General features: G+C 44.5%; 1 protein-coding gene across 9 annotated transcripts; it reads right to left on the bottom strand.

Annotated features, from left to right (window-relative positions):
• Positions 1-25,560, bottom strand: LOC105190079 (uncharacterized). Of its 9 annotated transcripts, none has more exons than XR_003114232.1 (17): positions 24,086-25,560; positions 19,759-19,854; positions 19,069-19,248; positions 18,550-18,756; positions 17,279-17,532; positions 15,262-15,451; positions 14,394-14,583; positions 12,212-12,303; positions 12,062-12,085; positions 11,299-11,343; positions 11,100-11,166; positions 10,341-10,508; positions 8,700-8,835; positions 8,045-8,152; positions 7,745-7,897; positions 1,506-6,144; positions 1-1,432 (listed from the first exon to the last, which is right to left on the bottom strand). XR_003114232.1 is itself a non-coding variant. In XM_011152582.2 (17 exons), the coding sequence occupies exons 1-16, from the start codon at positions 24,914-24,916 to the stop codon at positions 7,323-7,325; spliced, it is 2,769 nt and encodes a 922-aa protein (XP_011150884.1). In that variant the 5' UTR covers positions 24,917-25,560; the 3' UTR covers positions 1-6,144; positions 7,318-7,322. The 9 variants fall into 9 exon arrangements, 8 of the variants coding, with proteins under 8 accessions (XP_011150884.1, XP_025162922.1, XP_025162924.1 ...); XM_011152582.2 differs by adding an exon at positions 7,318-7,350 and having other exon boundaries at positions 1-6,144; XM_025307137.1 differs by having other exon boundaries at positions 1-6,144; positions 17,279-17,508.
• Between the last annotated feature and the right edge of the window lie 1,042 nt (positions 25,561-26,602).

Genomic DNA, 26,602 nt, shown 5'->3' on the forward strand with positions numbered 1-26,602 from the left:
TAACGTTGTAGGATCATAATATATTACTTTCTGTAACGTTACATTATATATACCGTTATCGTTGCTACCGTCGTCCGCGTTGTAGCGAGAATTAATTAATATTATATTAATGATAACGTTATATATATATATAGATATACGTATTATAGCTATGCATATATAATCGTATTATTACATATCATCATTATTACATTACATATCGTATTGTATTATAAATCGGCAATGCATAATAATCGACATCGTCATGGTCTCTTCATATGTTATACGTACGTACAGAGAAAAAGAGAGAGAGAGAGAGAGAGAGAGAGAGAGAGAGAGAGAGAGAGAGAGAGAGAGAGAGAGAGAGAGAGAGAGATGCGCGATCGACGTGGGATCGAGAATAAGAAGCTTCTTCTTTATCTGCAGAACAATTGGAAATACCGTTCATAAATAGACTTTCTATATGACAAATGTATAACATTATTGTGTAACAACATTTTATTATAGGCACAATCGTCGTCGCCGGCGCGCTTTCCGGCGCTGGCGCCTCGTAAATTGCTTCAATATCTCGACGAATTACGATGAATGTGACTCGCGATCTTTTCTCCAACGTACGAACAGAGGGTTGTTCCACGGGCCGAAGGGGAAGGAGGGAGAGCAGGGCGGGGAACAACGGTGTGTATGTGTGCGTGCGCGTAATCGCAGAGCGAGCCAGGAGGAAAAGGAAGAAAGAGAAGAAGAAGAAGAAGAAGAAGAAGAAGAAGAAGAAGAAAAGAAGAAGAAGAAGAAGAGAAGAAGAAGAAAAGAAGCAATGCGCCACGTGTGAGTTAATAACCTTAGAGGTAAGTCGCTCCGCGAGGTATCGTGTCGTTGTACTTTCGATTGCGTAAAGATGCGTGCGCGCTATTCCCAGGAATACGCGGCGTCGCTCGTGTTCGCTCGTGCAGAACTCACCGCGGCGTCGAGTCGCGATGAGCCGAAGAAGCGCTGAAGAGATCGCCAACCGGGCCGGCGGTTGTGGATCTTCAGTCGCTGGATCTCTTTTTCGATCTACGTCGTTGCTGAGGTCGGGCGGACTCACAGAGGGAGGAGGATGGCTCTTGGAGAGCCGGGAAAGGAACGCCGCTCTTGAAGGGCGAAGCGGAATCGTTGAAATTACCCGCACGGCGGTCAACGATTGCGGTTTATCGATAATCCGATAGCTTCGAATTCACCAGTTGATGGAAGAAAAAATTACAAATGACGGTACCTCTTCTCGACAAGTTTTCCTCGCAAGCCGTGTCGAATAGGAAAACTAGATCTTTTATTCTCAGCAAATGGCACAAAAATGAGGCAAAGGTCTCGCGACCTTCCTCCCGTCGACTGTCCAACGGATTAATCGCGAGTCGATGGAAAGTGATTACTTCCGAGGTACCTCCATGTACCTCCAATTCTTCGCTCCTCACGAGCTTACCTTAAAGAGGAAAAGATTCATGATCGCGATTGCCACACGAATATTCTGTGCCGCTATAAAATACCGACAATACCATGACTAAGGCTATCCTCCGCCGGCTGGTTTACTTTAACCCAACGGAGAGATGATGGTCGCGCATACACTGTATCGATCATGTCCTCTGCGTATGCCGTAATACCACATGAGACCCACCGTGCGGGAAATTTGCGCCGATCCAGTTTGTACGAGTTTAATCGACCAGCCTTCGCTTCAAAGCCGCCTCCTCTGAGCCGTGAATGCAGCCCACGCGTGTTCCGCGCTTCGTGGCCTTCGATCCGTCTCTAACGGTGTGTTTCACAGCCAGTACGTGTAAGTTTGCAGGGAAAGATCGACTAACGTTGCTCGATCTCCACCGCGTCTCCTGCGATGTCGCGTCGCGCAACGGCGCTTTCGCACTATTAGCTTGCTCAAGCCCAGCTGCGTTCAATGACTACGTGGCTGATGAGACTCGTCAAGCTCGCATCAGACTGGATACTGCAGATTGAGGACTGCGAATTAAGGGTCGGGGTTCTCGGGCTCCGGTTGCTTCAATGTTCAATCTGTAACCTTCAAGCTCCTCTGATACTTGCAGTTCTCGATCTCTAACCTGATACGAGCTTTAGGGACTCGGTTGCTTGGACAGTCAGAGGAAGAAGGGACGCAACACTTTGCCTTGATGAACTTGACAACGCGTGATGACTCGGCAGATCGCTTGAAGGTAAATTCCCAATTTTCTCGAAAACTCCCATACAACACAGAAAGTTGCAGCAACATTGCTGCAACGTTGCCAACAATGTTGCAATATTGCAGCGACGTTGCAGCAATGTTGCTGCAACTTTTGTGCTGTAGGGGTTCTAACGAAACAGAAACGTTATTCGCCTTCTCTGCGGCTACTCTAATGTCATGTGTTACGATCTTCTTCCCACTGACGCAGTTAATCACGTGATGTGATCGGAGCGAGTTGTTATCGCGGAGCTGCGTTCTCCAGAATGTGAAAATGCGAAACGAGGAAGAAAGGGGGAAAAGTGGTCTCCCGTCGTTATTTCTATCTCTCGTCAGACTTGTTCGGGAGAAATCGCTGTCGCTTTCTATATAGTCGTTTCTATATATATGTTTCTATATATGTCTATATATATGTGTAAATATATCGCTACATGCTGATATACAGAGTGTTAAACTTCAACAGGTCGAGTACCTCGGAAACCGAGCGCGGCAGATAAAAATGTTTCGGACAAAACTTGTAGGTTTTATCAAACGCATCAAATGGCGGCACTTATTTAACCCTGAGAGCAGAGGAGATCTCGAGGTCAATCTTAAAATCTTGAATAGAAATCCTCATTTTTTATTGCATCATTCTCCTCTACCAATTAATTTGAACGACTTTTGTCTGGGACATTTTTGCCTGCCGCGCTCAGTTCCCGAGATATTCGATCTGATGCATTTGAAATTTGACACCCTATAGACCGCTTACGCGCCTAGGCTCCGTCGTTGATTCTCCACTTGCGCTTTTGATTGCATTTTGTACTCCGACAATGTTCGTTATAGCGAGACGTAAAAAAAAGTCTAAGTATGTGTATATTTAGTTTACCGACTGCGCGCAGTTTGTCGCAGGATCTCGACGGGTCCTGCGCGATGCGTTGCTATATACGTTGCTCGGTACCCAGGAAAGACCTCTCCCGTTCGATGGCGCATTTCGCGATCGCGTCGATAATCTCAGAAGCACACTGGGTACGAATTACTTTCCAACGCGTGATTGCTTGTAAGGAAATATATTATTATTATCACACTACGTTAGAGAAACGATTTCGTCGACCGCTTGTGTGTATACGCAAAGACGAATCGCGTCATCGATCAAGTTGCGTCATGGACATACAAGATGAGACATCAACATATAATCAGTATGACGGGTTGCCTGCCCCTATTCAGGCGATAACGCAGAGGTTAACGAGTAACTTTTTCGGCAACTCCTGCATTATCGTCCGAATAGGGACAGGCAACCCGTCTAACTTATATGTTGATATTACACCCTGTACTGTGTGCTCCTGTGTGCGTATGCAATTCCCGCAAGATCTCTCGCGCTCTTGAACGCCTCGTCGCCGTGGACGCGATAACGGAAGTGAGGCAGCCCCATCGTCGTTCTTCGATAACGTGTGACTAGACGCGTTTGCATTTAAGGCAAAACTATACAGGTACACAGTTATGTAAGGTGCGTGCGCACGTGTTTGTATGTCTGTGTGTGTCTGTCTGGACGAGAAAAAGTGCCGCCAAGTGTGTGAAGAATTGATCAACAGCGCGCAATATCGAAACGAATCCTCTTGATTCGAGAGCGTCGCTAACAAAATTAACACATTCTGTGCGATCAGAAAATTCTCGGGTAAAACGAAATAATTTTGAAGTTTTATGTCGTCACAATTTTACGATACGATGTGTGCGTTCCATGAAATCATAAAACCGCAGAAACCCTTGAGATTACTTGCTGCGGAAGCCAATACATGCGTTGTTTTCATATTAAATTAATATTTAATACTTAATCAGCGAGTTTTCTAATAATTAACGGATATCGGTTTCGGCAATATTCCTGCCGAATCGATCACGGCGCCGTGTTAAGTATTTCCATTCGCGTACGCGCGCGTTTGTGTTTGTGTGTGTTTTTTTTCCTTTTTCCAAACGCAAAATTTAAACGAGCGACTACGGCAATTCGGCTGCGACAATTGTTTCGGTGCGTTCTGCTTTCCTCTCGCCGTTCTCGCTATCATATATGTACCTAATATTATCTCGTGGTTATTTATAATCTATCGTGACGATTGTTGTCGTGCTACTTATCGTTATTAATACACGTACATCGTTATCGTCATCAATCACGTTACTTTGCGCGGCCATCCCGGCGATGTCTGACTGTGCTATCGCGTCTTTGGCTCCCTCGGCCATCGAACGAATCATTTCAACTCGTCGATCCTCCCCGGGACCAACAAGGACGCACGGAGAAAAACGTCTTCCGGCGAAATACGACTCAGACATTCCAAGTGAAAGGACCAGCAGTTTGTTCGAGAAATCCCGATCGTTCAGGCTGGATTCTGACGACTTCAAGCGGAACTACTCAGTTCTCATATCTCACCCCAGCAGATTGCTTCATTTAACCCATAGACATGGTATACCTAGACTGTTCTAGCATGTTTTCTCAGATTTCAAGGGTGGGGTAGACCTCATGTAGAAAAGGATGCACTCTGTTTTGTCTGTGCGTTCTCTCTCACACACTCTCGAGGGAAGGGGAATACTCAGTCAGAGGCACAACGTTGATTCGATGTCAATGAGGGTTGAATTAACGTTGATTCAATGTTTCATCGACCATTTTAACATCAAATCAACGTCGAATCAACAGTATAGTTCTAACTGGGTAGGGAAGGCAGTTGCTAACCTGTACGACAGTATAGCGGCTGTACCTGTATATACCTCAGGGTGAGCTGAAGGCACGGTGATCTAGGTTGATCACTATATCGAAAAAAAAAAACAGTGGCTGTACTGTCGTACAGGTTAGCAACTGTCTCCTCTATTCCACTTCCATCGAGAGTGTGTGAGAGAGAACGCACAGACAAAACAATGCATCCTTTTCTATATGACCAGACATTTTTCCCCGTACGGAGCTGCTTTCTCGGTACGCAAGCAACCGGTGACGACGGCGTAGCGCGAGCTACGTCACGATTACTACGACAGGACACTCTAGGTGACGGTAAAAATTACGTGAATATCTTTCTTCAACTCTCCGCGGATACGTTACGGTGCATTTCGCGAAAATCGACGGCGGACGTGCGTTATGCCGAAGGAGAAGAACGTAGGGAAGTTCGAGAAGCGACGCGACTCCCGCAAAGCCAAGCACGAAGAGAAAAATGGTCAGTCCTATATAGCACAGAAGTTACAGCAATATTGTTGCAACATTGCTGCAACGTTTTTTTTCAACTTTATGTACTGTATGGGATCGAATGAAGCGGTTTTCCGGTGAAATACGAACGACTTGGAAATTTCGACCGAACTTTGAAACCGATATCGAATATTTCCGAAATATCTCTCGAGGAGGGAGAGGGGTCGAACTCCGAGCTTCCCATTTCGTGGGACAACGCACGTCCAACACTTCGGAGTTTGTTTACTATCATTAGAAGGCGCGATGACCCTCGGCGAGAGATCGGCAGGGTGAGAGCCGCGAGCGGAAGTTGCTTCTTCGTTGAATTTTCTTCACTTTCCTTTCTCCGCCCTCAATCGACCCAGTCTCGTCGCCAGGGAGTGACTCGTGTGCGACACACTGCGTGTGTCCAAGGTCACGTGTCGAAAGTTTCCACGACGCTCGCGTGGCTTCTCGTTAGGACGTCGAAGTTACGTGCTTGCGTGTCCGCGCAAAGCCCTCTCGTGCGGGAACAAAATACTCTGTCCCTTCGTTTTCGTGAATGGAAGAAATTTGCGGGGACTCGACGGAGTGATGAGGGAGCGTGATAAGCCTAGAGGGAGCTCCAGCGTGCCAAGACATGCCTGCCACGGCTGAAGATCGGTTCGTTGCGGTCGTTCTCCAAGCAGTTGCCACTTTTACGCGGCGTCCTATGTCGCAAATAAACGGTAGATCGCGTCGAACGACGCGAGGACGTTATCGTCAACAGAGGCGACGCGTCGAGGGCTTTCGTTCGAACTGGGGAGCCTTCACGTACGTCCTAAAAATGAGAAATGCCAGCGCGTGAAACCGCTCGCCGATACTCTCTGAAGGTCAGTAGGAGGCGAACAAAGGAGGGTAGAACGGGGCTCGACATCGGCGTAATTCCTGCGAGCTCGATCCACGACATTGCGTCGCGAGAGGATCAACGACTGGCTGTTGTCAATGCAAATTTTATGGGATTCATTTTGATTTCCTTCGCGGCATCGGCTCGAGAGCTCGAGTCTAGCGGAGTTTATTACACCGATCTCAACCCTCAGCTAAAGTAGAGACAGGATTGGGAACTGCTACTTGTAACGTTGTTGAAATTTTCTTTCCAGTAATGTCTTGGTTGAAAGAAGAAGAAGAAGAATGTAATTGTTACTTTTCTTACGGGGAAAAAGTTTCTTTTCTGTATTCCAAGGTACAAAACATAAAACAAAAATAAAAATTGTGAACACTCTGATAAAATACCTTATAATATCGCATAAATATCGTTTGTTTGTTACTCGACATTTTATTTGGCTGTACATCTTTCAAGTCATACGAAGTTAAATGAAACAGCAAGATATTTTGCTAATGTGACCCCATAAGAGTGCTGATAAGTACTGTCTCTTTCTCGAGGTTCTTATACCAAAGTAATTATTCGATAGGTCTGCAGTCTACTGTTGCATTTATGTTTAGCCATAATACCACTCCAGTCAGAACCACAACGTTGATTCGACGTCGATGAGGGTTGAATTAATGATGATTCAACATTTCATCGATCATTTCAACGTCCAATCAACGTCGAATTAACGTTATGGTTCTGATTGGGACCTCCTCCTCTACTAATTTACTGTTTAAAAAAGTAACTTTCCCAATCCTGAGTAAAATATTAATCATACACACACACACACACACGCGCGCACGCACACACGCATATACACACACGCACGCATGAGTATACATTCTACCATGCTTCATCGACACGTCCCTGAAGATGACGATTCGCGGTAATGCGCGGACGGGGGAACAATGTGGGTAATGCGAGCAAGCGAGGGTTAATGTATTTTCTCAAGCAAATGTATTTTCTCACAAACGTATATATATCGATCGATCTACCGGGAATATGCATGTCATAATCATGCGCAATCATCACTAGCGCGATACCATACTAGCAAATACTCATCTCACAGCTCTGTTATGATCTTACCTATCCTATTCGCTCAGTACTGGCAGTAGGGACCTTACGCGAAAAGGGTTAGAAAAATAGTATTAGGAAATGTTTACAAACACGTGTTCGTAAGAGATAAATGTCAAGACACAGTCGCGATCAATCAATTTTCAAATGTCTCGGCTCCAAGTTCTAACGAAGACTTCAACGAGACGAGAATCTCGAGAAGCTTCGTTAGAGCTTGGGCGACTATGCTCGCAAGGAAACCCGCTGTGTGATGTATAAAAAATATAATAATGAAAAAGTATGTCTCGCTGTTTCTCTCTTATGTTGACGTAGACCGCAGCATATTCAGAACTTGTTAAAGTTAGAGGTAGGTGCCACCTATTGCGGGTTTCCTCGTTAGCTTGGAAAAAGAATTCCGAGTTGTAGAGAGTTCGGCCGAGAGATTACGCTGGATACTTACAGCTCGATGCTCTGAATGGTGGACGTGGGACACGTCGTGTCGACTTTCACGTGACAGTGCTTGTGGCACTTCATCTGACAGTCTCTGCACTCGTAGCCCTGCTTGCCGAGTCTTCGCGCGAGGGTTCTCTTGCAGACCTCGCAAACCGTTCCTCTGGAAACGAAAACTCGTCACTTCAGCCTGACTTTCCAAAGTCTGGCAGCATTTTGCTTCCAACATCGAAGATTTCTTTCACTCAGACAGATTGTTCGAGAAACCTGTATTATGGACACGAATTGGATATCGTCGTGCACAACTCACCCAGACATGTGTTTGGCGATGAACGTGTGGTCGTTGAATATGTGCAGCTTTGTGCCCTTTTTCCTCCACTTGCTCTTCTGCGCGAGAGAAAGTGGTACGAGGTAGTGCCTGAAGTCGGAATGAACGTGTGTTTCATTTCGGTGTCGATAAAGAAGATCTTTCAGAGTTGGATAGCCATACTCTAAGGCCCAGTTCCACAACTTCGAGTTTAAGCCAAACTTGACTGAACGGTTTTTACATTCAACGTCATGGTTAAGTTTGTGTTACGTTCCACATCGTATTTATAATCGTAGTTTACATAATTTTCAAAATCTTCATCTTCAGATGAAGATAATGTATATTTTAAAGCCATATCTTCCAACAGATTTGTTCTTCACTTTTTGTATAAATTATTTTCTCATTATCTTTATCGACGCTCGATAAATCGCGATGTTGTAACATAACCCAAAAAGCTGGACGATAGATATCTTGACCTTAAAATTGGTGGCATTTAACTTCGTTTGTGTTCATTAAAATTCGGTGTTGAACTTTAACCACAGGAAATAGACGGTAACTGAAATTTATGGCAATTGGAACGCGACATTTCCTTTAAACTGGATTTAACGAGGACGCAAAGGCGCGAAATGTTAGCCGCGAGATGGAGTCACACACTCACTTCTTTATGCCGTTTTCCAGAGTCTCAAGGACGAGTGTAGAAGCTTCGTTGACGTACGTCCTCGTGGAGGTACCGCTGATACCCGAGGCTTCGCTCAGACTCGAACGTCTTGATTGCTCTGGCACCGACAGATGCACTACGGGGCAAAATCAGTTCTCGTCAGATGCGTCAATACTCGCGGTAAAAAAATAAGGAAGAACTAAAAAAGAAATGCGACGGTAAAGAAAGAGGGAAAGATGAAGCGCGCATGGATAAAACGCGCTCGATTTTATCTCAATATAGAGACTTGCGGTGTTAATTAACACTCACTGAGCCTGAAATCGAGAAATCGAGAAGACGTTTGCGCTAGCTGCAATTGCAAGCTTATCAGGCGCAACCGCACGACAGGGAAATCTCAGTTGGCGTGATTGAACGGGGGTGGACGAAAACTCGGCGACGAGAAAAATATGATATGCCTTGCATTCGATCGACGGTTTGACTTATTCATTTACTGCGAGATGAGATATCTCTGCCACTGCGACTGAAAACGTCCTGAACATTCAGTTGGGATAAAAAGTTGAGGTAAATCAGAGTAATTGACCGAGCAGATATTTTTCTGCTCTTACAGCCGAGTGTTCGTCTGGTCCCCAGGTAATAAAAAAGTCATTTTGTCTTCGTGCGTTGAAAATTCATCAGTGATGAGCGAGACTCTTGACAATAATTATTAAAACGTTCTTAAATCTTCAATCGGAAAAAAGGAATCAAGCTAATGATAAACGATCTTATTATCGCACTGGTTGCGCCAATCGCTGAGAAGCGAAGCTTTCGCACTACATTCTATCTTGCGAAGACACTTACCGAGATCAAGTACCATGAGTGTAATACATATGCGAGCAAGACAGAGTGCGCACAGGTGAGTACAGTACGTTTGAAAGACGGTAGGTCTAAAGATATTAATCTACGATCTGATCGGTAGATCTCTACCTCGCGTATGACAAAGATTGTGATCGAATGGACTTCGAGAAGATATCAAACACGATCATTGGGTCTGTTCTTCTTCGAAGAACTTCTGAACTCGTGCACGCTAGTACAGTAAGTTGGAGTGAAAGAAAATATATCTGTTTTACCCTAACTTATAGCACTTCAGTTCACAGAAGTTCTTCGAAGAAGAACAGACCTATTAACACGTTGAGTGCCGTGCTGATTGCTTGCACAGAAAAGACTAACTGACAATTGGGTTGCTAAGAACGAGGTTGATACCTTTAATTCAAGGCGTATATATTTTTATCTTGCCTGTTTTATCCCCAAAGGACACCCTGAGGATGTCTACCCAGTCAGAAGCACAAAGTTGATTCAAGGTTGATTCGACGTCGATGAGGGTTGAATTAATGTTGATTCAACGGTTCATCGATCATTTCAATGTCAAATTAACGTTATAATTCTGAATAGATAGGGGACGTTTTTAGGAGGACGTTGAGACGTCCTCATGATATCCTTAGAACGTCCTTTGGAGACTTGTGCTGACTGAGGTCTGACCACCAGGGCATTCACAGTGTTAAAGGTGTTCTATCTATGACACATAGACTACGCGCCGCTGCTACTTGACACCTTTGATTTCTATCCGAGGAAAAGTGCAAAAGTTAAAGTCGCAGAAGGTCTTACCGGATCCAGGATCGCGAGCTCTGTCGGCGGATATGGATCTCGAATGAGCGTCCTCGTGGTTAATGTCATCTTCGGGACCCACCGATCTACTTCTCGTCTTAGACCTGCTTAATCGCTTCTTGATCGTGCCGAAGAAATCGCGTCGTTTTCGTCGTGTCCTTCCTCTCTCTGCGACAGAATGTTGGAATCGATCACCGGTGCGAACCTCTCGAAATACTTAAGGTCCTTCTACAGTTATTGCAATATCAAACAATCCTACATTGCGATACATGAAGGAGGGCCTTAATATGATGAATAAGTTTGACAATTCATTACGACTTATTACAATAATATATAAGAGAGATACAAGCAATGGTGTAATTTATATACAGGATGTACCAGAAAGATGAAACGGATACCCCGGATTAACTCGAAGAGATGACGTTTTTGAAAAAAATATTAAATACAAAAGTTTTAGGGTTTGGAAATGGGCATCCAGTGGTGAACTTAAACTTGACCTTGAGATCAAATTTAGAGGTCAAATCAAGGTCAACTTTAAACTATCACTAGATGTTCATTTCCAGATTCTAAAATTTTTGTATTTGATATTTTTTTTTCAAAAACATCATCCCTTCGAGTTGATCTGGGGTACTTATGTTTCTGGTACACCTTGTATATTTTGAGTCTTCAGAGATTACAACTGGACGTTCGAAGATACTTGAAAGCCTTAGCATGTGGCACTGACAGGTTCAACTTTTCGGAGCTGCCAAAGAGCCGTACCTTCCGAATTCGAGGAATTGGGTGTACTCTCTGGTCCCGAGGTAGCGCTGACATCCTTCGTCCCGTGCTGCAAGGAATCCGTACTTGAGAATGTTGCACGTGGCACGAATATATCGGCTTCTTATTTTATTCAATGCGAGATCTCGTTTGAACGGAAAATAAAGCGGCAAGTGTACAACGCGATCGTTCGTTCACTTACCTCCGGCGATATCTCCTGCCAATTGCCGTTCTCCGTCAGAGCGACCTGTTACATTAGTAAATACACAGCACTCAACCACGGTTAATTCTTTCGTGAAACAGGAGAAGGGCATACTCGCTTCGCGTGAGAGTACAAAATCGGGGAACGCGACTGGCGGTGCGGGAGAGAGAGAGAGTGACAGCTCGATGAGCGAATGCTTCGAATTCGCAGCTTGCCAACCTTCGCTCTCAGGTTCGCATGCTAAGGGTGTCTACTTGTCGGTTGCGTCACCGTTGGAAGACAAGCGCGTCGAGAGGTAGAGGTGTATTTATATACGTATTTTCACACAGGATTTACGTGTCAATTATGATAATCTACGTGTAGACAATGTGAACCATGTGAGAGATGTCACCTACGTAGACGATGGGTAATCTTTGAACGCCATTTGGGTGGGATCTACAGAATTCCTTGATTATATTCCTAACCTCAGAAATCTACCAATCCGTCATGTAATAAAATGGAAATTGCATACAATTTGTTATTTTGCGTTTGAAATTAATAGCCAGAACAAATAGGGTACCTCGTCTCATTTCATTCATAGTTCACATTGTCTACATAAGAGAGGACCGTGTCATACACATCTCGCAGACAATATACGAAGAATCCGCGATGAATCTACGGCACAACCCTGCTTCCATACATTTCTTCCGAGTTTTAAAGACTGCTTCGGGACAACCTCAAGGCTCAAGGGAAACGGCAAACGGTTAGACAGAACGTTGCTTACCTTCACGACCTGCCGCTCCGGCTGCTGCAAGAGAAACCAAACGAAAATCATGCTTCGGCAGAAGTCACAGAGGATCGCGAGAGACGATCACTTCGGTCGGGGTAGCGCGGGTAGTAAATGCAGCGCTTTGACGTTTAATTGATTTCTTACCCTCTGCTGGCTGTGCACTATCAAAGTCCCCTTATTACCGTTCGTCTGGCCGGTTTTGTACGGTGAGTCAACGTTGCCGTTCGTCAGATAGTCTGCAAGAACACGACGCTAATCAAATATGGAGAACGTCGTCGTCCCCGCGCGTTGGTAAGATCTACGACTCTCTGACTACCCCTATGAAAGCGTCGGCCACTTTAGTACCAGAACCTCTGCATCGATCGGTGCGTTAGAGTTGCACAGACTGTCCGTTTCCACGTTTCTACGTTTATTGGAGATTTCTCTTCGTCTTTCGACTCGTTTCTTTCAAGGCAAGAGTCAAGGCAGAGTACCTATCACCGGATATGTCGCTGCATCCAAACGCGGTTTCTGGTCAGGTGTTTCTGAGATTTCCATTCCTCCGTTATAACATAAACTCTTTGAATCGGTCATATATACAGGGTGTATAAAAAGCACTGGAACGGCGAAATATCTCGAAAACTAAGCATTTTAAACATATATAAAAAATATATAAAAATATATAAAAAACATTACATTACATTTATATAAATATATAAAAAATATATATAGAAAACATATGTAAAAAAATATAACAAAACATTGGGATTTCCATTTAAGAAAAATAATGATCAGTAAATATCTCGAAAGTAGCGTCATCTGTAAACAAAATGATACGGTTATTTTATGTCCCTCTTGAATCCCATACAACTTTTGTCTGAAACAATTTTTTCTAAAATGTTTAGTTTTCAAAATATTTCGCCCGGTACTTTTTATATACCCTGTATATGTGTGTGTGCGCGCTCGCGCATATATTTTATATTTAATATTAATTCGGGTATACAATCGTGTGCGATAATAAAATTGCATCACAATCTCGCGTTGTTACAATATAATGATGGTTGTCCGAGTCAATCGCGAGATAATCAGACCCATACAGCACAAAAGTTGCAGCAATATTGCTACAATATTGTTGCAATGTTGCAACGTTGCTGCAATGTTGCAGCAAGGTTTTTTCAACTTGTGTTGTTGTATGGGAAGAATCTATAAAAACCTAAACATCTATAAAATGTTTATGAGTGAATTATCATAGAATCATCACAGATAGTCAATAAATAATTTTATTTGTATCACAATTATTTCCGAAAAGAGAAGAAGTGAATCAAACTTGACTCAGCGTCGTCAAAAATCCGGCTATTGAGACGTCAGCGAGCCGATCAAAAAAGATTACACATGATTCAACAAAATCATATATAATTGTATATAAATTGTACATATATAATTATATACCATTTATGCACGAACTTTGTCTCTATGTCGTCATGTACGTAATTATACGAAATTATACATGCCGGCAGTGAAAATAGAAACGCTATTTAATAAAAAAAAAAAGATAAAATTATAATTACAAAATTAAAAATTATACGTCCGCATCACGGATCGCCATAAATATAAACAGCTACTGGAATTTGTTACAACGGCGTTTTCTCCTCTTCCCCCTTTTCCATATAATCATGTATGATTACACCACATATGGCCACATATGGAGACAAAATTGGCGTACAATCATGTGTAACGATTTTTCGTCGGCGAGTGTAGGCCCAAGTGCAGGCAGAAAGCAACGGGATAGAGCCGCGCGGAATCTCGGGCACTCTGTGCAAGCCTGTCCAGCGGATGGCGTCGGTTCTAGCAGATAAAGTGTCTCTCGAATGCTTGCACTTTTCGCTGCACTCGGCTGGCACTCTATTCGTGATGCTGTGAACGAGAGACGGGCGGACGGTGAGAATCTAATTGTCCTCATGCCAACTACGTCGGGGGGAGGGGCGGGGGAATCGGCCTCGATGCGCACTACGAAAATGATGCGTAATCTCAACAGACGCACTTTGCACTAAGAGGGTTCACATTTCAAACCGGGCCCGGTCGCGACCGATCATCACCGCTCGTCCGATCGAACCTCGGCCGGCGGAGCGGCCACGGCAGGGCGACGATGCTCGTGAGATCTGCGCCCCCTAACGGCGATACATTCGACGCTCGATCGGCGTATTGTAAATAGAAAGACGGTATCGGTGAGTCTGTCTTGAAAATCGGGGAGAAACGGGTTACACCAAGTCACTGTACTAACGAAAGAAAATCCAATCGGGTGTTCACACACATCAGCACGCCTGATGAGTAAGTAATCGGTAATTACCCCCTTCCGACTGTGCGGCAGAGTCGTACAAGATAAATGTACTGTTACCATTGTTGTAGTTCAGACTATTGGTGGTGATGACGTTCGTTTGGCTGTAGGAACGGTTCGGCGAGACCGGCTTTATCGTCTCCTTCACCTTGTAGGGCTTGGTCCCGATTTGTGGTACCTCTGCACCCTCGATGAATAGGAACTGCAACCAGCACAAAAGTGATATCGACATTTTTTCCTGTGTGGACGTCCACGATTACAGGGTATACCAGAAACATGACTACCCCCTCGAAGGGATGACATTTTTGAAAACAATGTTAAATACAAAAATTTTGGAAATGGGCATCTAGTGGTGAACTTGACCTAGGGATCAAATTTAGAGGTCAAATCCAGGTCAATTTTAAAACCGTAAATCGAAACATATTTCCATAGGAAATTTCCAAGGTACGATTTTAAAGTTGATCTTGATAAATTTGACCTTTGAGGGGAGAATAAATTTTGATGCAGATTTAAAGATCTCTGGAAAGAAATTCGAGACCAGAATGAGTAAAATTGATCGCATAATTCTCAAGATATCAAGTTGTTACGTAGACCACCATACATGACGACTTTCTCCCATTATTTTATAAATAAAAAGAAAATATATAGGTATATAAAGAGTACATATAGGTGCGATGTGGACGAAAACGAATCATAAGAGAAAGAAGCACCTAAAACTTGAAGAAAGATAACGAATACTGCCACGACTCGTTACTGCTATTTAAATTAATACAATGATAACTAGCTACATTTTTTAATATTTAACGAGCGACGAGTCCCTTTCAAAAAATAACTACCCCAACCCCGGTGTACGTTGATGCGTTTGCAAAGGAACGGTTACCTCCACCGTGAGAGTGCCGGTAATGTCATCCTCTTCGTATGGTCGCGCCTGAAGAGGTATGATTTGCCGTTGGCTCGGATTCGCGAGGAGCTCCTCAACGCCCACGATTCCCAGTCCCAAGAATTTCTGGCTTTTGTTCACGTGATCGAACACCTCCAACAACACCTCGGTCGTGTTGTGACTAACGTCGCTGCGAATGCAAATATCGAGGCTTTCAGCCCCTCCATACAAGCCGGCCTTCCGCGGGATAATTATAGAATACGCGACAATTCGATAATGTGTAACGAAATAAAACAATAGCGACGCCGAACGATGTGTTCTCTCCAAATTTCTTCGAGCGAAACTCCACTCGAAAAGTAAGGCGACAGCCGGGCCACTCGGGTTCGCATGACTTTTCACCCTTCATGAAGTGAATTTTCCGCTCTGAAACGTGCTATGGTCTTTTTTTCTCGAAATTTAGCAAGGAATCTGATATATTCCGCACAGAAATTATCCGCTTATAAAATGTCTTGAGATTTAATCAAAGTCCAGCTCCACTTTTCGACAATATTATGGGCCCTGATTGAGAAATGCAGATTTAGGTTAGAGGTGTAACGTTTCGAACACGCAATTCCACGCGTGGAGATCAAACAGATCTCACTTCTTCTCTCCAACGTTTTCCCAAAGACTTTTCGTGGTTTCCATTTTGCATCAGAATTGCACAAAGCACATGAAACATTTTTTTGGGTAATTGCAATTTACAAACATAAATATTTGGAAAGAGTGTAGGTATGAATAAAGTGTTCTCCAAATAATATAGGAATGAAGTTGATTCCGTAGAAAAGTATTTTACTCAACAGACAGAAAAACACAAATTGGGTTTCGATTCTAGACAGAAAAACTTATACTTGGAATTAAAGATTGAGATTCCCAATCGAACACAATTTTTCGCTGCGCGAGCAAATCTGCTTGATTATGCAAAAAATCTAATCGGGAGAAGGAAACCAGAGCAGGAATTGTACCCAAGCAAATACTTTGCCAAGTGAGCCACCCTCTAGCGGCAGTATTTTCATCGTTACTTCAAGCGGAGTTTCGCTCACTTTGAGTGAGAGCTCACCTCAAACGATTTGGAGAGTAACAATAAGGGCCGGTCCAGAACAGGCTGCAACGCTCAGTTGCGAGTTGCGGAAGGGCAAATTGTCAATTGCAAGTTGTAAATCATTGCAACACCTGATCCACATACAGCTGTCGAGAGTTGCAAGTTGTGAAAAAATAACCAATCAGAAGATAGAACGTCCGCTTTTTCGTCGTCCATTAATCTTGATTGAGCTGACGGAATAATCAGGTAACATTGACTATTTTTGCTAATTAACCATAGTTTAATGAAAGTCACTTTAATGAAATAATAGTGTTAACAAGAAGTAAATAAAATTACTTGACGTCTAACCGCCTATATTGAAGCCATGAATTAAAACTAACCTCAAATTTTACACAAAGACGGTACATAAAACAGATATACCTGTTTTATTAACTAACATAGCAATAACTTTCTAAGTATCCCATCTTTTTCTTCTATTCCTAAAATCTAGTTCAGTTTTATCAATTAGGAATTGATTTGTCTTTATGTATATAATTAGTAATCATGTTTCGGATTCTTCTCCAACTGCTTTAAGCATGTCCAATTCGTACCGCTCTGTAGTATCCATTTTTTTTTACAAATAACGGAATGCGTATAAATATTTGCAAAAGCATAAAAAATTACATTGCACCGTTTATAACAACCTTCATCTGTGGTGTCACTTTTCGCGCTCTTCCTAAATTCGATACTCGATTGGCTGAGATGTTACAGTTGCAGGTTGCTGTCGCCAAGAAATTAAAAGTTGGGCAACTCTCTTTTAGCAACCTTTTAGACTGTCTCTTGCAACCGGAGATGGCACTTTGCAACTAATTGCCACCCTTCGCAACTGGGTGGTTGCAACTTATTCTCGACCGGCCCTAACGGGCTTGACAAAGGCAAAACCTGGCACTTTGAACTCACAATAGAAACGCCTCGTCCCAGAGCGGGTTCTTCGTATCCTTCTTGATGGCGGTCTGGTTCTTCTGCGGTGGTTCATCCAACTCCACCACGCAGTAGGGTTCCATGGCACCTCGCTGACCGCCGAGGTCGGCAGCCTTCACGACCTTCACGAGCAGCCGCCTCTCGCCGGGCATGTATTGTATCGGTCCTGGTGAGGACGCAGGATGCGCCTGAAGACGCTGCTGCGGGGACTGCAGCATCGAGTTCGAGACGTTCTATGAGAACGAAGCGAGGTGGTGAGAGAACATGCGACAGTCCAAAGAGCGCATGTGTATTCAAAGTGCTTTGAACAAAGTGCGATAAACACGGAAAACACGGAAAAACTTGAGCTCTGTTTCGATTTCAGACGGAGAACTTGTGATTGGGTTAAGACTGGGATATTACAATACCAGTAAACATTGTAAACATTGAAAAACGGCTTGACTTGATGTTGTCACCCGTGCAACGCATTGCATCAATCCTGTGACTTCCCACTCAACAACTTGCGAGTGTAACATGACAAATGCTGTAACAGGAGGAAGTTGCACCAATACCGTAGCTGCTCGCTCGACAGTGTGACTGTTGTGTGCAAGATGTGTTGCATCGCTGTTGCATTATTGAATGAGAAGGAGGGGGGGGGGAATTATAACATTCGGATAAATTTTGATGTTATCATCAGGATGTCATCAGGATTGATAACAGCGTCAATGTAATGTTACGTTGGAATTGCAACGTATACAACGAGGAGAAACTTTACGTTCCTTCGCTCAATCTCATTTTCCTCATCTTTTCCTTAATCGACTCGCAAGACTCCTGCTGCTTTCTCACCTCAATCATCTTAGATCATGATGTCAGAAGTGAACAAATATATACTTTTTCTTTTGAAGCCCTTGCGAAGGAAATTTGCAAAATGATTCCAAAAGTTCCCTTTGCTCCAATGCATGATAAAATTTACGTGACAAAATCAGAAAACAAGTTACGCATAAAGCGAGCAGTTTTACTTCATAAATCGGCCCAACCAATCGCAATGCCGTTTTTTTATTTCAACATCGTTTTTTACTTCAACATCTCCTAGCTCGACGTACTCTGCAAGAATTTCTCCGCTTCTGACGTCATCGGTTGAGGTGATCGCGACAAAGTCCCCGCGGGACCAGGAGCTTCAACTCGACAACGCAACGCGCACACGTTGTTTCTTTCTTCTCACAGCGAGACGTTCAATCGAACAATCGCCACTTAGTCGGGGAATCGCTTACCATGCTGTCGTAGTGTATGGGCGACGAGAAGCCCGGCTGAGGAGGCGGCTCTCGCCATAGTCGAGGACAGGTGGGGTATTGAGAGAGATTGAAGTGAACGTTGATGCCTCGCAGAGCACCCACCACAATTTCCGTGACCACTTCTTGCAACTGGCTCTCGTCCAGGTCTTTCTTTATTGTGCCCACCGCCGCCAAGGAGATCTTCACCTGATACGGAAACGCAGTAAATAATATCCTTTCGTCCAGCACGCTCCGATTTCTTACATCCCTCCCTCTCCCTCAGAGACTGACGTCTCGAAATGATCGCGGTTGTTTGCAAAACGCTAGAGGACTTTTCCGTTCCCTCTGACGAGCTTTGCTACATTCAAGTCTGGACACCCTGTATGCATTAGCGTCGCATTAGCACATGGCCCAGGCGGATGAATGGCGGAAAGCTACGACCGCGATGATGGAGGCTTGCCGCCTGTTACGTCAGCGGAAATCCGCGGACAATGAGATCGCATGCGTTTGCTCGCGTACCTCCGGCCAACCGTCGCACTTCAGGTCGACCAGCAGTTTCTCAGTGATGCAGACGATGTTCAGCCGGGCGCGGAAGCGGTTGACGTTGACCCGATAATGATTGACCTCCAGCTTATCGCCCCGCTGTCGAAACGCCTTCAGCTGCAGAGCCGGGGTGGCCTCGCAGTCGCACGTGATAGTCTGCGAAAACGTAAGATAAGACAATCGACCGTTCACTCATAACAAGACCTCGTTGCAAGAGTCGGTCATCAAGAGTGGGTTCAAGAGTCGCCGAGATCTCAAAGGTCCTCGTTAATATTCTTTCTTTGTCTCATCATCGCGTTATAAAGAAATAAATGAACTCCGTATGCGACCCTGTCGCGAGACTCGCACGTCAAGGTCGTCGACACGTTTTCAAGCCGGCGCGATACTTCAATACGCTAATTCCTTGCGCTCAGTTATTCAGTAAAACGTACGACAAAAGCTCACCCACGCACAAAGAAAGCCCAATTAACTGGCCGGTAACTCGCAGTTGGCACGCGGGGCCAGAGAATTCCGTTCACAGACGCCAACCACGAGATATAACTCGCTTCGCGTTTCGTCGGCCGACGTGTTGACAGGTCCACCAAGACAAAAATGGGACAACGCGTGCTGAGGGGAAGATGCCGCAGGCGAGGCCGCGGCGGAAACGGAAACGGGACGTCTACGTACCACGTCGTCCTTCGAATCGCACTCGCAGAAAATGTTCGACAGGGTAGGCGGGTGCGTCTCCGGCAAGACACGGACAAACTCGACGCCGACGCCATGCTGAAACACGTAAAAGGCTCTCGTTACGTTTACCGGCAAATTATCAAAGACGGCACGCGATCGCTCGTCGCACGATATCTTCTCCCCCGCCCTTCCACCCGATCATATTTGCACGTTTACGCGCGGAATTGAAGGTATGAGGCAGTGTGAATGTGACGTTCCGATCGGACCAATCGCATCCGTCGTTAATCAGAATGGACAAATGCCGATTCCGATAGCCTAACTTAACCTAACCTAACCTAACCTAACCTAACCGCGGGTAAAAACGCAGGGCATCGGCAGAGGCATGAATGATACCCGTCCGGTTACGTGAGATTGCGCGAAGAATTGACGAACCTTTACGAGAGTTGTTGTTCTTCAAGGAAAAAAAAAGGAAAAGGAAAGGAACGAGAGTGATACGTGCGCACGCGTGAGTGAGGCCGACCGAACGTGCGCTTCGTGATACACATGGTATCATAATTAATCGGGGACGCGTCGTGAGACTTGATCTCTGACGAAATTTAAGTTATTCCAGCACAGTGACGCCATCGCTTACACGTGGCAAGGACAGCGGCGATCCGTGACGCCTTTTTAAATAGCGACCGCTCGCCGCTCGCGCGATGTAACACACCTTGACCCATGTGAATCGTCAATTCGGCTTCGCAGCCGCACCTCGGAGGGGAAAAGTCGCACGGCTGCGTGTGACGCGAGCACCGATCGCCGATTGTCTCGCCGTTTAATTTACGACGGCCAAAACGGGCATCAGCTGTTGGGAAATTCCGAGTCGAAACGAACAGTTTATAACGTACACGTAATATTACCAATTTTATTCCTTCGACCGTTTCCCGATACAATTTGTTTGCTTATTTCTCTCTTATCGGTGCAGACGCTTCGTGCGCGGCCGAATGCGTAACATGCGGAGAAGAGACTAGAAAGAGAAAGGGAATAAAAGGGGGAGGAGAAAGTGGTATTAGACTTTTTTATTCTATTTGGTCTCAAGAGTATATATATTGTTACAATAGTGCCCGAACTTTTGTTAACTCATTGACCTTTGGAAATTTCAAAATCATCAAATCAAATCAAATTATTATATAAAAATCATTCAAATTAATAAAAGTCAGGGCGCTATTGCAACAATATATTTTTGAGACTAGATGGAATAAAACAGTCTGGTGTCACTTTTTCTTCCGACAAATAGTTAGAGAGATATCGTCAGTTAAATATTGACAAAGTTACCAAGTTAAATATCTCCAAAAATATTAAACAAATAAACAAATGTTTCAGACAAAAGTTGTGCAAATTAATTGAAAGAAGAAGATGATATGATAAAAAATTGAATTTTCCGTTTAAGAAAAGTAACGATCAGTGAATACCTCGAAAGCGGCGCCATCTGTAAACAAAATGATACGGTTTTGTTTCATGTCCCCTTGAAACCATATAACTTTTGTCTAAAACATTTTTTTCTAAACTGCTTAGTTTTCAAGATATTTTTATACATCCTCTATATTAAAGCGGTATGTGACAATAACTCATTATTTTATTTATTCTTATTTAAACAAACCAGTCGAGAAGTTAAAGTTTAAAGCGGTAAATTAATTCATAAAGGTGTTTAGGATTTAAGTACACAAATAAAATATCTATGCGCTTTGAGGAGTTAATTTAAAAGGTAAGGTGACAGCATAACACTCAATTAATTAATAATTATTGCTCGCATTGAAAAATGGCAAAGGACTTTTTATTTCGATTTGGCTTTTACTGACATTTTAATATTTAATAGTTGATGTGAAACGCCCTGTATACATCAAGTCAATTTCTATGTCAAATTTTATTACCCTTTAATTTATTTATATAGTAAGAACATTAAAATTTCTACACGGAGAAAAATATCGTTTTCCTACTCAGAAAGGTAATTGCTTATTTTCATTCTTTTGAAATGGTTGTTTCTGTCAAAGAATGTCTTCTTCATAATAGTTTTAAAATATTCTCGTTATAAACTTCAGGAAAGCTCATCCACATGTACTAAAAAAGATATTTAACATCGCAAATAAATAAATAACTCTATATAGGAAAAACAGTAAACCAAGCTCTCTTTCTTTCAATTTAATATTCTTGCTTCAATATTAATATTCGCGATGAAAGTGCTAAAAATTAGTTTAATAATCTCTTGATTAAAATGCTGAGTTCAGGATTCAGAAAGTACTCTGAGTGAAATGCGATTGACTTGTTAACTAATACCTGAAACAATTAACACCTGCATTTTCTCGCGTGTGCCTTCGACGCGCGAACGGCATAATTTCTCTTCTTAAAAGCTTCTTGAAAGCGGCAAGACGCTGAAGGATTAATCTTTGGACGACAAGATCTGGACGTTGGACGGACGCCCGCAATGTCGAGCACATAGCGGCCGACAAAGTCGCGTGTCCGCACAGACACCGCGGCGATCGCTTCCTGAGGAGTGAAACCGTCGCGCGATTAATCTCGAGAAGCGTCGGCCGCTTCAACGAAGATTCGCAACATTGAAACGGGTCTTTCTCTCTTTGTGACTCCTCGACGCGAGTCGAGGCGCGCGAGAGGAGTCATCGTGCTCCATGCGACCGTTCGACCTACTCGACCCACATACATACACACACACACACACATACACACACACACATACGACAAGCTTCCCCTCCTCTCTTCACCGATGTTTCGCCGCCGGAGTCACCCACGCCTCGAGAAGCGGCTCACATCTCGCGCAAAGTCCCGCGTCTCCCGCAAAGCACTCGTCGCGTCATCTCCGCGACCTTCCCGACTGACGACCCCGTGTCCTCTCAACCCTCCGAGGGCCGAGGGTTAAAATTCTTATAAATCTCAGAAGGTGACGCGAAACGGCGCTTCACGGATTCCACATCCAATCGCGAAGCAGCAACCATTAGCTTCGTAAGAGATTTGAAATCCAAGGGGCGCCATTGGAGATTTCCGTAAGAAATTTTCTCTGCCGTTAATATCAAACTCCTGAAAAGCGAACCCTTCGAAGGGTCCTCTCGTGTGTAAGTTCGCTTCCTCACTTGTTGCCAGCTGCAGTTGACAGCTGCAGGCTTCATTGCTCAAAGTTTGCAACTTTCATTCATTCTTGTCCACGGGAAGAATTTTGATAATTTATATTAGAATCTTTTTTTTAATAATTATAGTGTGATAATTATTATAGAATTTTCTAACCGACGTACAATGTCGAACTCTACTCTAATTTATTGTCTTTCGGTTTTCATATATATGCTATTTATTCATTTTTCCAAAAAGTTTCAAGTCTACAATTAAAAAATTTACTATGTTTTTTAACGAAAACGCTATAATGGCAATTTATTCGCGCATTACTAAACAATAAAGCTAAGGCGAATTTGTATGAAAAATATATGTAGCTTTCTTATGTAAATTTTCCTGACTTTGCCAGTATTTTCCTAATTTTCCCTAATTTTCTAATTTTTCTTACATATATGTATACAAAATTAAAAATAAAATATATACACGGTGTCCGAGATCTTTTGGAAACGAAAAATTGTGAAGATTAATCAAATCAATCTGTGAAAAGAAGTCAAGTACCATTTTGCAAAAATTGCAATAATTATTAAGTTATTAATGATTGAAAATGACCACACCTAGAGGCCCCTTTAACTGCAAAATGGTAGATGACTTTTTTGTTCAGAATGACTTAACTGCAATTATATGCCGGTTATTGTGTCTAGCGACAAGTTCAAGGTTCAGAGTTCAAAGTTTAATATACTCATCCATCGCTAGACGCAATAGCCGTCATATAATTGTAGGTTAGATTATTCTGAACAGAAAAGTATTTTATCATTTTGCAAATAAGTACGCAAATTTTCAAGTTATCAATTAAAAGAGTTTTTAGATGTGGTCATTCATTAATAAGTTTTGCGATTTTTGCAAAATGGTAAATTGGCTTTTCCTCGCAGTTTGATCTAATTAATCTTCACAATCTTTCCTTTCCAAAAGATCTCGGATACCCTGTATAAAATACATAAACATGTATATTTATGTATTTATTTGTTCGTTTGTTTGTTTGTTTGTTTATTCGCATATAATATTCTCTCCATGTTCTACCTGAAACGTTCAACAACCCTCCAACGACAAAGCATCAAACTCAAGCATCCAACGACAAAGAATGTATTTTCATCACTCGCACAGTTGCGAGTTCAAAGAGCCAAGAGTTAAGTACACACAATACTAGACTTCCCAGCAAGCGACGAGCAGCACTCACCTGATCGTTGGAGCTAGCTGTGAAGTCGTTGAGGGAGGTCATCCAGGTGGCCAAGAGTTCGTTGAGGATCACGAGGTCGTAGTGCAGCCACACGATCAGTTCGTTGACCCAGCGCACAGCCTCAGCGTCGGCTCCGGTGGCGGTCGGCAGGTGCAGCGCCCTGGAGCTTCTGGACGGGCTGATGAGGGCACCAGAGGTCTTTCTGGTCAGGCGTTTCCTCACCGGCGGTGTCGGCGGCACGTAGCCGGCCGTCGAAGGCGACGGTGATCTCGTCATCGCACCGATAACACCACCACCACCACCACCTCCACCAGCACCACCTACACCACCGCCACTGCCGCTGCTACCAGCAGCAGCAGCACCAGCACCAGCACCACCGGCGGCGGCCGCGGTGGCGGCGACGGCGCCGCCGCCGCCGCCACCACCTGCACCGCCGGTACCTGGTCTCGTGAGGGACAAGGACGTCGACGATGGTGACAGCGACCTGGACTTGTCGAAGAGTCTTCCAGCGGCCCCGACGGCACTCGCGGTCACAACACTCTCGCCGTGGTAGGCATGGCCGTCTTTGCCATGCTGCGCCGCCGCCGCCGACGACGACGACGTCGAGGTGCCAGCGAGCTCGTTTAGCACGAAGCGATTGTACACGTACTTGCCGACGCACAGCACCACCAGACCGAACAGCATCCAGCCGAATATCAGCATCGACAGCGTATCCATGGTCGTCTCACCAGTCGAATCGAAACTGCATATCAGATCGTCCACCCGCTCGGCCAAGTCGGCCATATTGCCCCATCGTTCTGCCAACCAAGTCCAATTGGATTCCAAAAACATTCTTTTCTATTTTCACCCGCGAGCGGCAGGCGCCCCACCACCGCTCTATACTTGGCTATTAATACGCCGCGCATATACCCTGGTTCCCCCGGACTACACGCCACTGGTCGTCCCCGACGTCGTCGTCGCCGTCGTCGTCGGCCGCTCACGTGTCACCCAGCGAGCGTCCTCTTCCGGATCACCGACCCGCGGAAGTCGCGCTCGCGCTCCGCTTTCGAGCGCTGCCGCTGCGAGGCAGGAGTAATCGGGTCAATCACGTAGCTCTTCAAGATTGTCCGCAGCAGTTCAAGCCGCGCTCATGGAGGCCGGTCCCTCTTGGACTTAGCTCTCTCTCGGTCGCGGAAGGTCGATCGACGACGCTTCTTCGAGCAACGTTGCTACGGCCGGAGATGACCAGGTTAGTCGCACCTCTTCAAGGTCGACTGCTGCCTCTGACTTTGTCAGCGAGCTCGCTGATCCAACCTCGATTATCGCATATCCGCAGAGTCCGTAATCGATTAATCCGCCGATTTCTTCCAGGCTGACACTCGCAAGCTACCTTCACGGTTATCTATCTTGCGGTCGACCTTGGTAATGAATTCTCTTCGTCGGTAGCGCCAAGTCGTGCCTTTATCTTGTACTACGCTGTTTATCTACGTGGCAGCGACAGCCGCGTGTAAGCGGTGTCCTTGCGAGTCACCAACTTGGGTCCTTCTTCGAAGGCCGAAACTAATTAGAGCAGCGCGCTAATGACCGCTGCGGCTGATCGCCGACGATGCTTCCTGATCGGGACGAGATCAAGCTAAAACAGGAGAGAACCGATGCATCAGGTGGTGAACCGACACGCTGATGAAAGCGAGAGCTTGTTAGCTGCCATCGGCCGATAAGGCTGCCGTGAATGAAAGCAATTATGCAATCCGTCCACGCGCGATTCTCCGCGCGAGAAAATTGCTGATGGAATCGGCCAGCGGCGCCATAATTGGGTAAATATTTTTCATTCAACAACGATTATTTGTTTATCTAATACTTGACGAGTGTACCCAACTCGACTCAACTCAATATCGTTTATTTGTTCATTTATCTGGTGTGCGGACATTAATCGAGATAAAAGTGGACCAGAAAAGCTATTTCTTTTTTACACAAAAAACTGACTGATGACGACAGAACTCCGCCGAATTCTTTCGTTCGAGATGTGTCCTTCGCCCCCTGAAGACCGCCGACGAAGACGGTCGCCGCGAAAGTCTGCCGGGAAACGAACGGTCGTGCTAATTCAAGTCTCGCCATGCGAAAACACGAATAGAGTTTCTAACCGCATCAAGCGATATGTTACAAGCCGTTACAAATATTTGTAGCCGGCTATCGCTTATGAGTCGCTTGAGCGATAAAAGGTAACGACGAGCGGATCCAACAGTGAGAATTGCCGGACAGCAGCCTTGACGGTGTCTTATCAGCCGACTGTTGCACTTCTCGTGCGATAGAGGGAGATAGACGAAGAAAGAGAGAAAGAGAGAGAGAGAGAGAAAGAGAGAGAGAGAGAGAGAGAGAAAGAACATATTATTTATTATGCACCTTGGAGGATGTTATTTTGTCGAGCGAAGGAAAGTAAACTTACGCATAATATAATAACGAAATACAATACAACGAAAGGTTAAACATTACGCGAACATATTCGCGAATGAGGCGAACTCGCGTAAACAGTACAAAGTA

The sequence above is a fragment of the Harpegnathos saltator genome, unplaced genomic scaffold (genome assembly GCF_003227715.2).
Source record: "Harpegnathos saltator strain DR-91 unplaced genomic scaffold, Hsal_v8.6 scaffold83, whole genome shotgun sequence".
In the NCBI taxonomy this organism is placed as follows: Eukaryota; Metazoa; Arthropoda; class Insecta; order Hymenoptera; family Formicidae; genus Harpegnathos; species Harpegnathos saltator.

What these genes read in the sequence shown, in the direction of transcription:
- LOC105190079 (XM_011152581.3), bottom strand. Translation starts at nt 24,916, where the DNA reads ATGTTTTTGGAATCCAATTGGACTTGGTTGGCAGAACGATGGGGCAAT. An exon ending in AGTGCGACGGTTGGCCGGAG is followed by an intron (nt 18,757 to 19,068) that starts GTACGCGAGCAA and finishes TTTCCGTATCAG; the next exon opens with GTGAAGATCTCCTTGGCGGC. An exon ending in CAATTCCTCGAATTCGGAAG is followed by an intron (nt 10,509 to 11,099) that starts GTACGGCTCTTT and finishes ATTCTGTCGCAG; the next exon opens with AGAGAGGAAGGACACGACGA.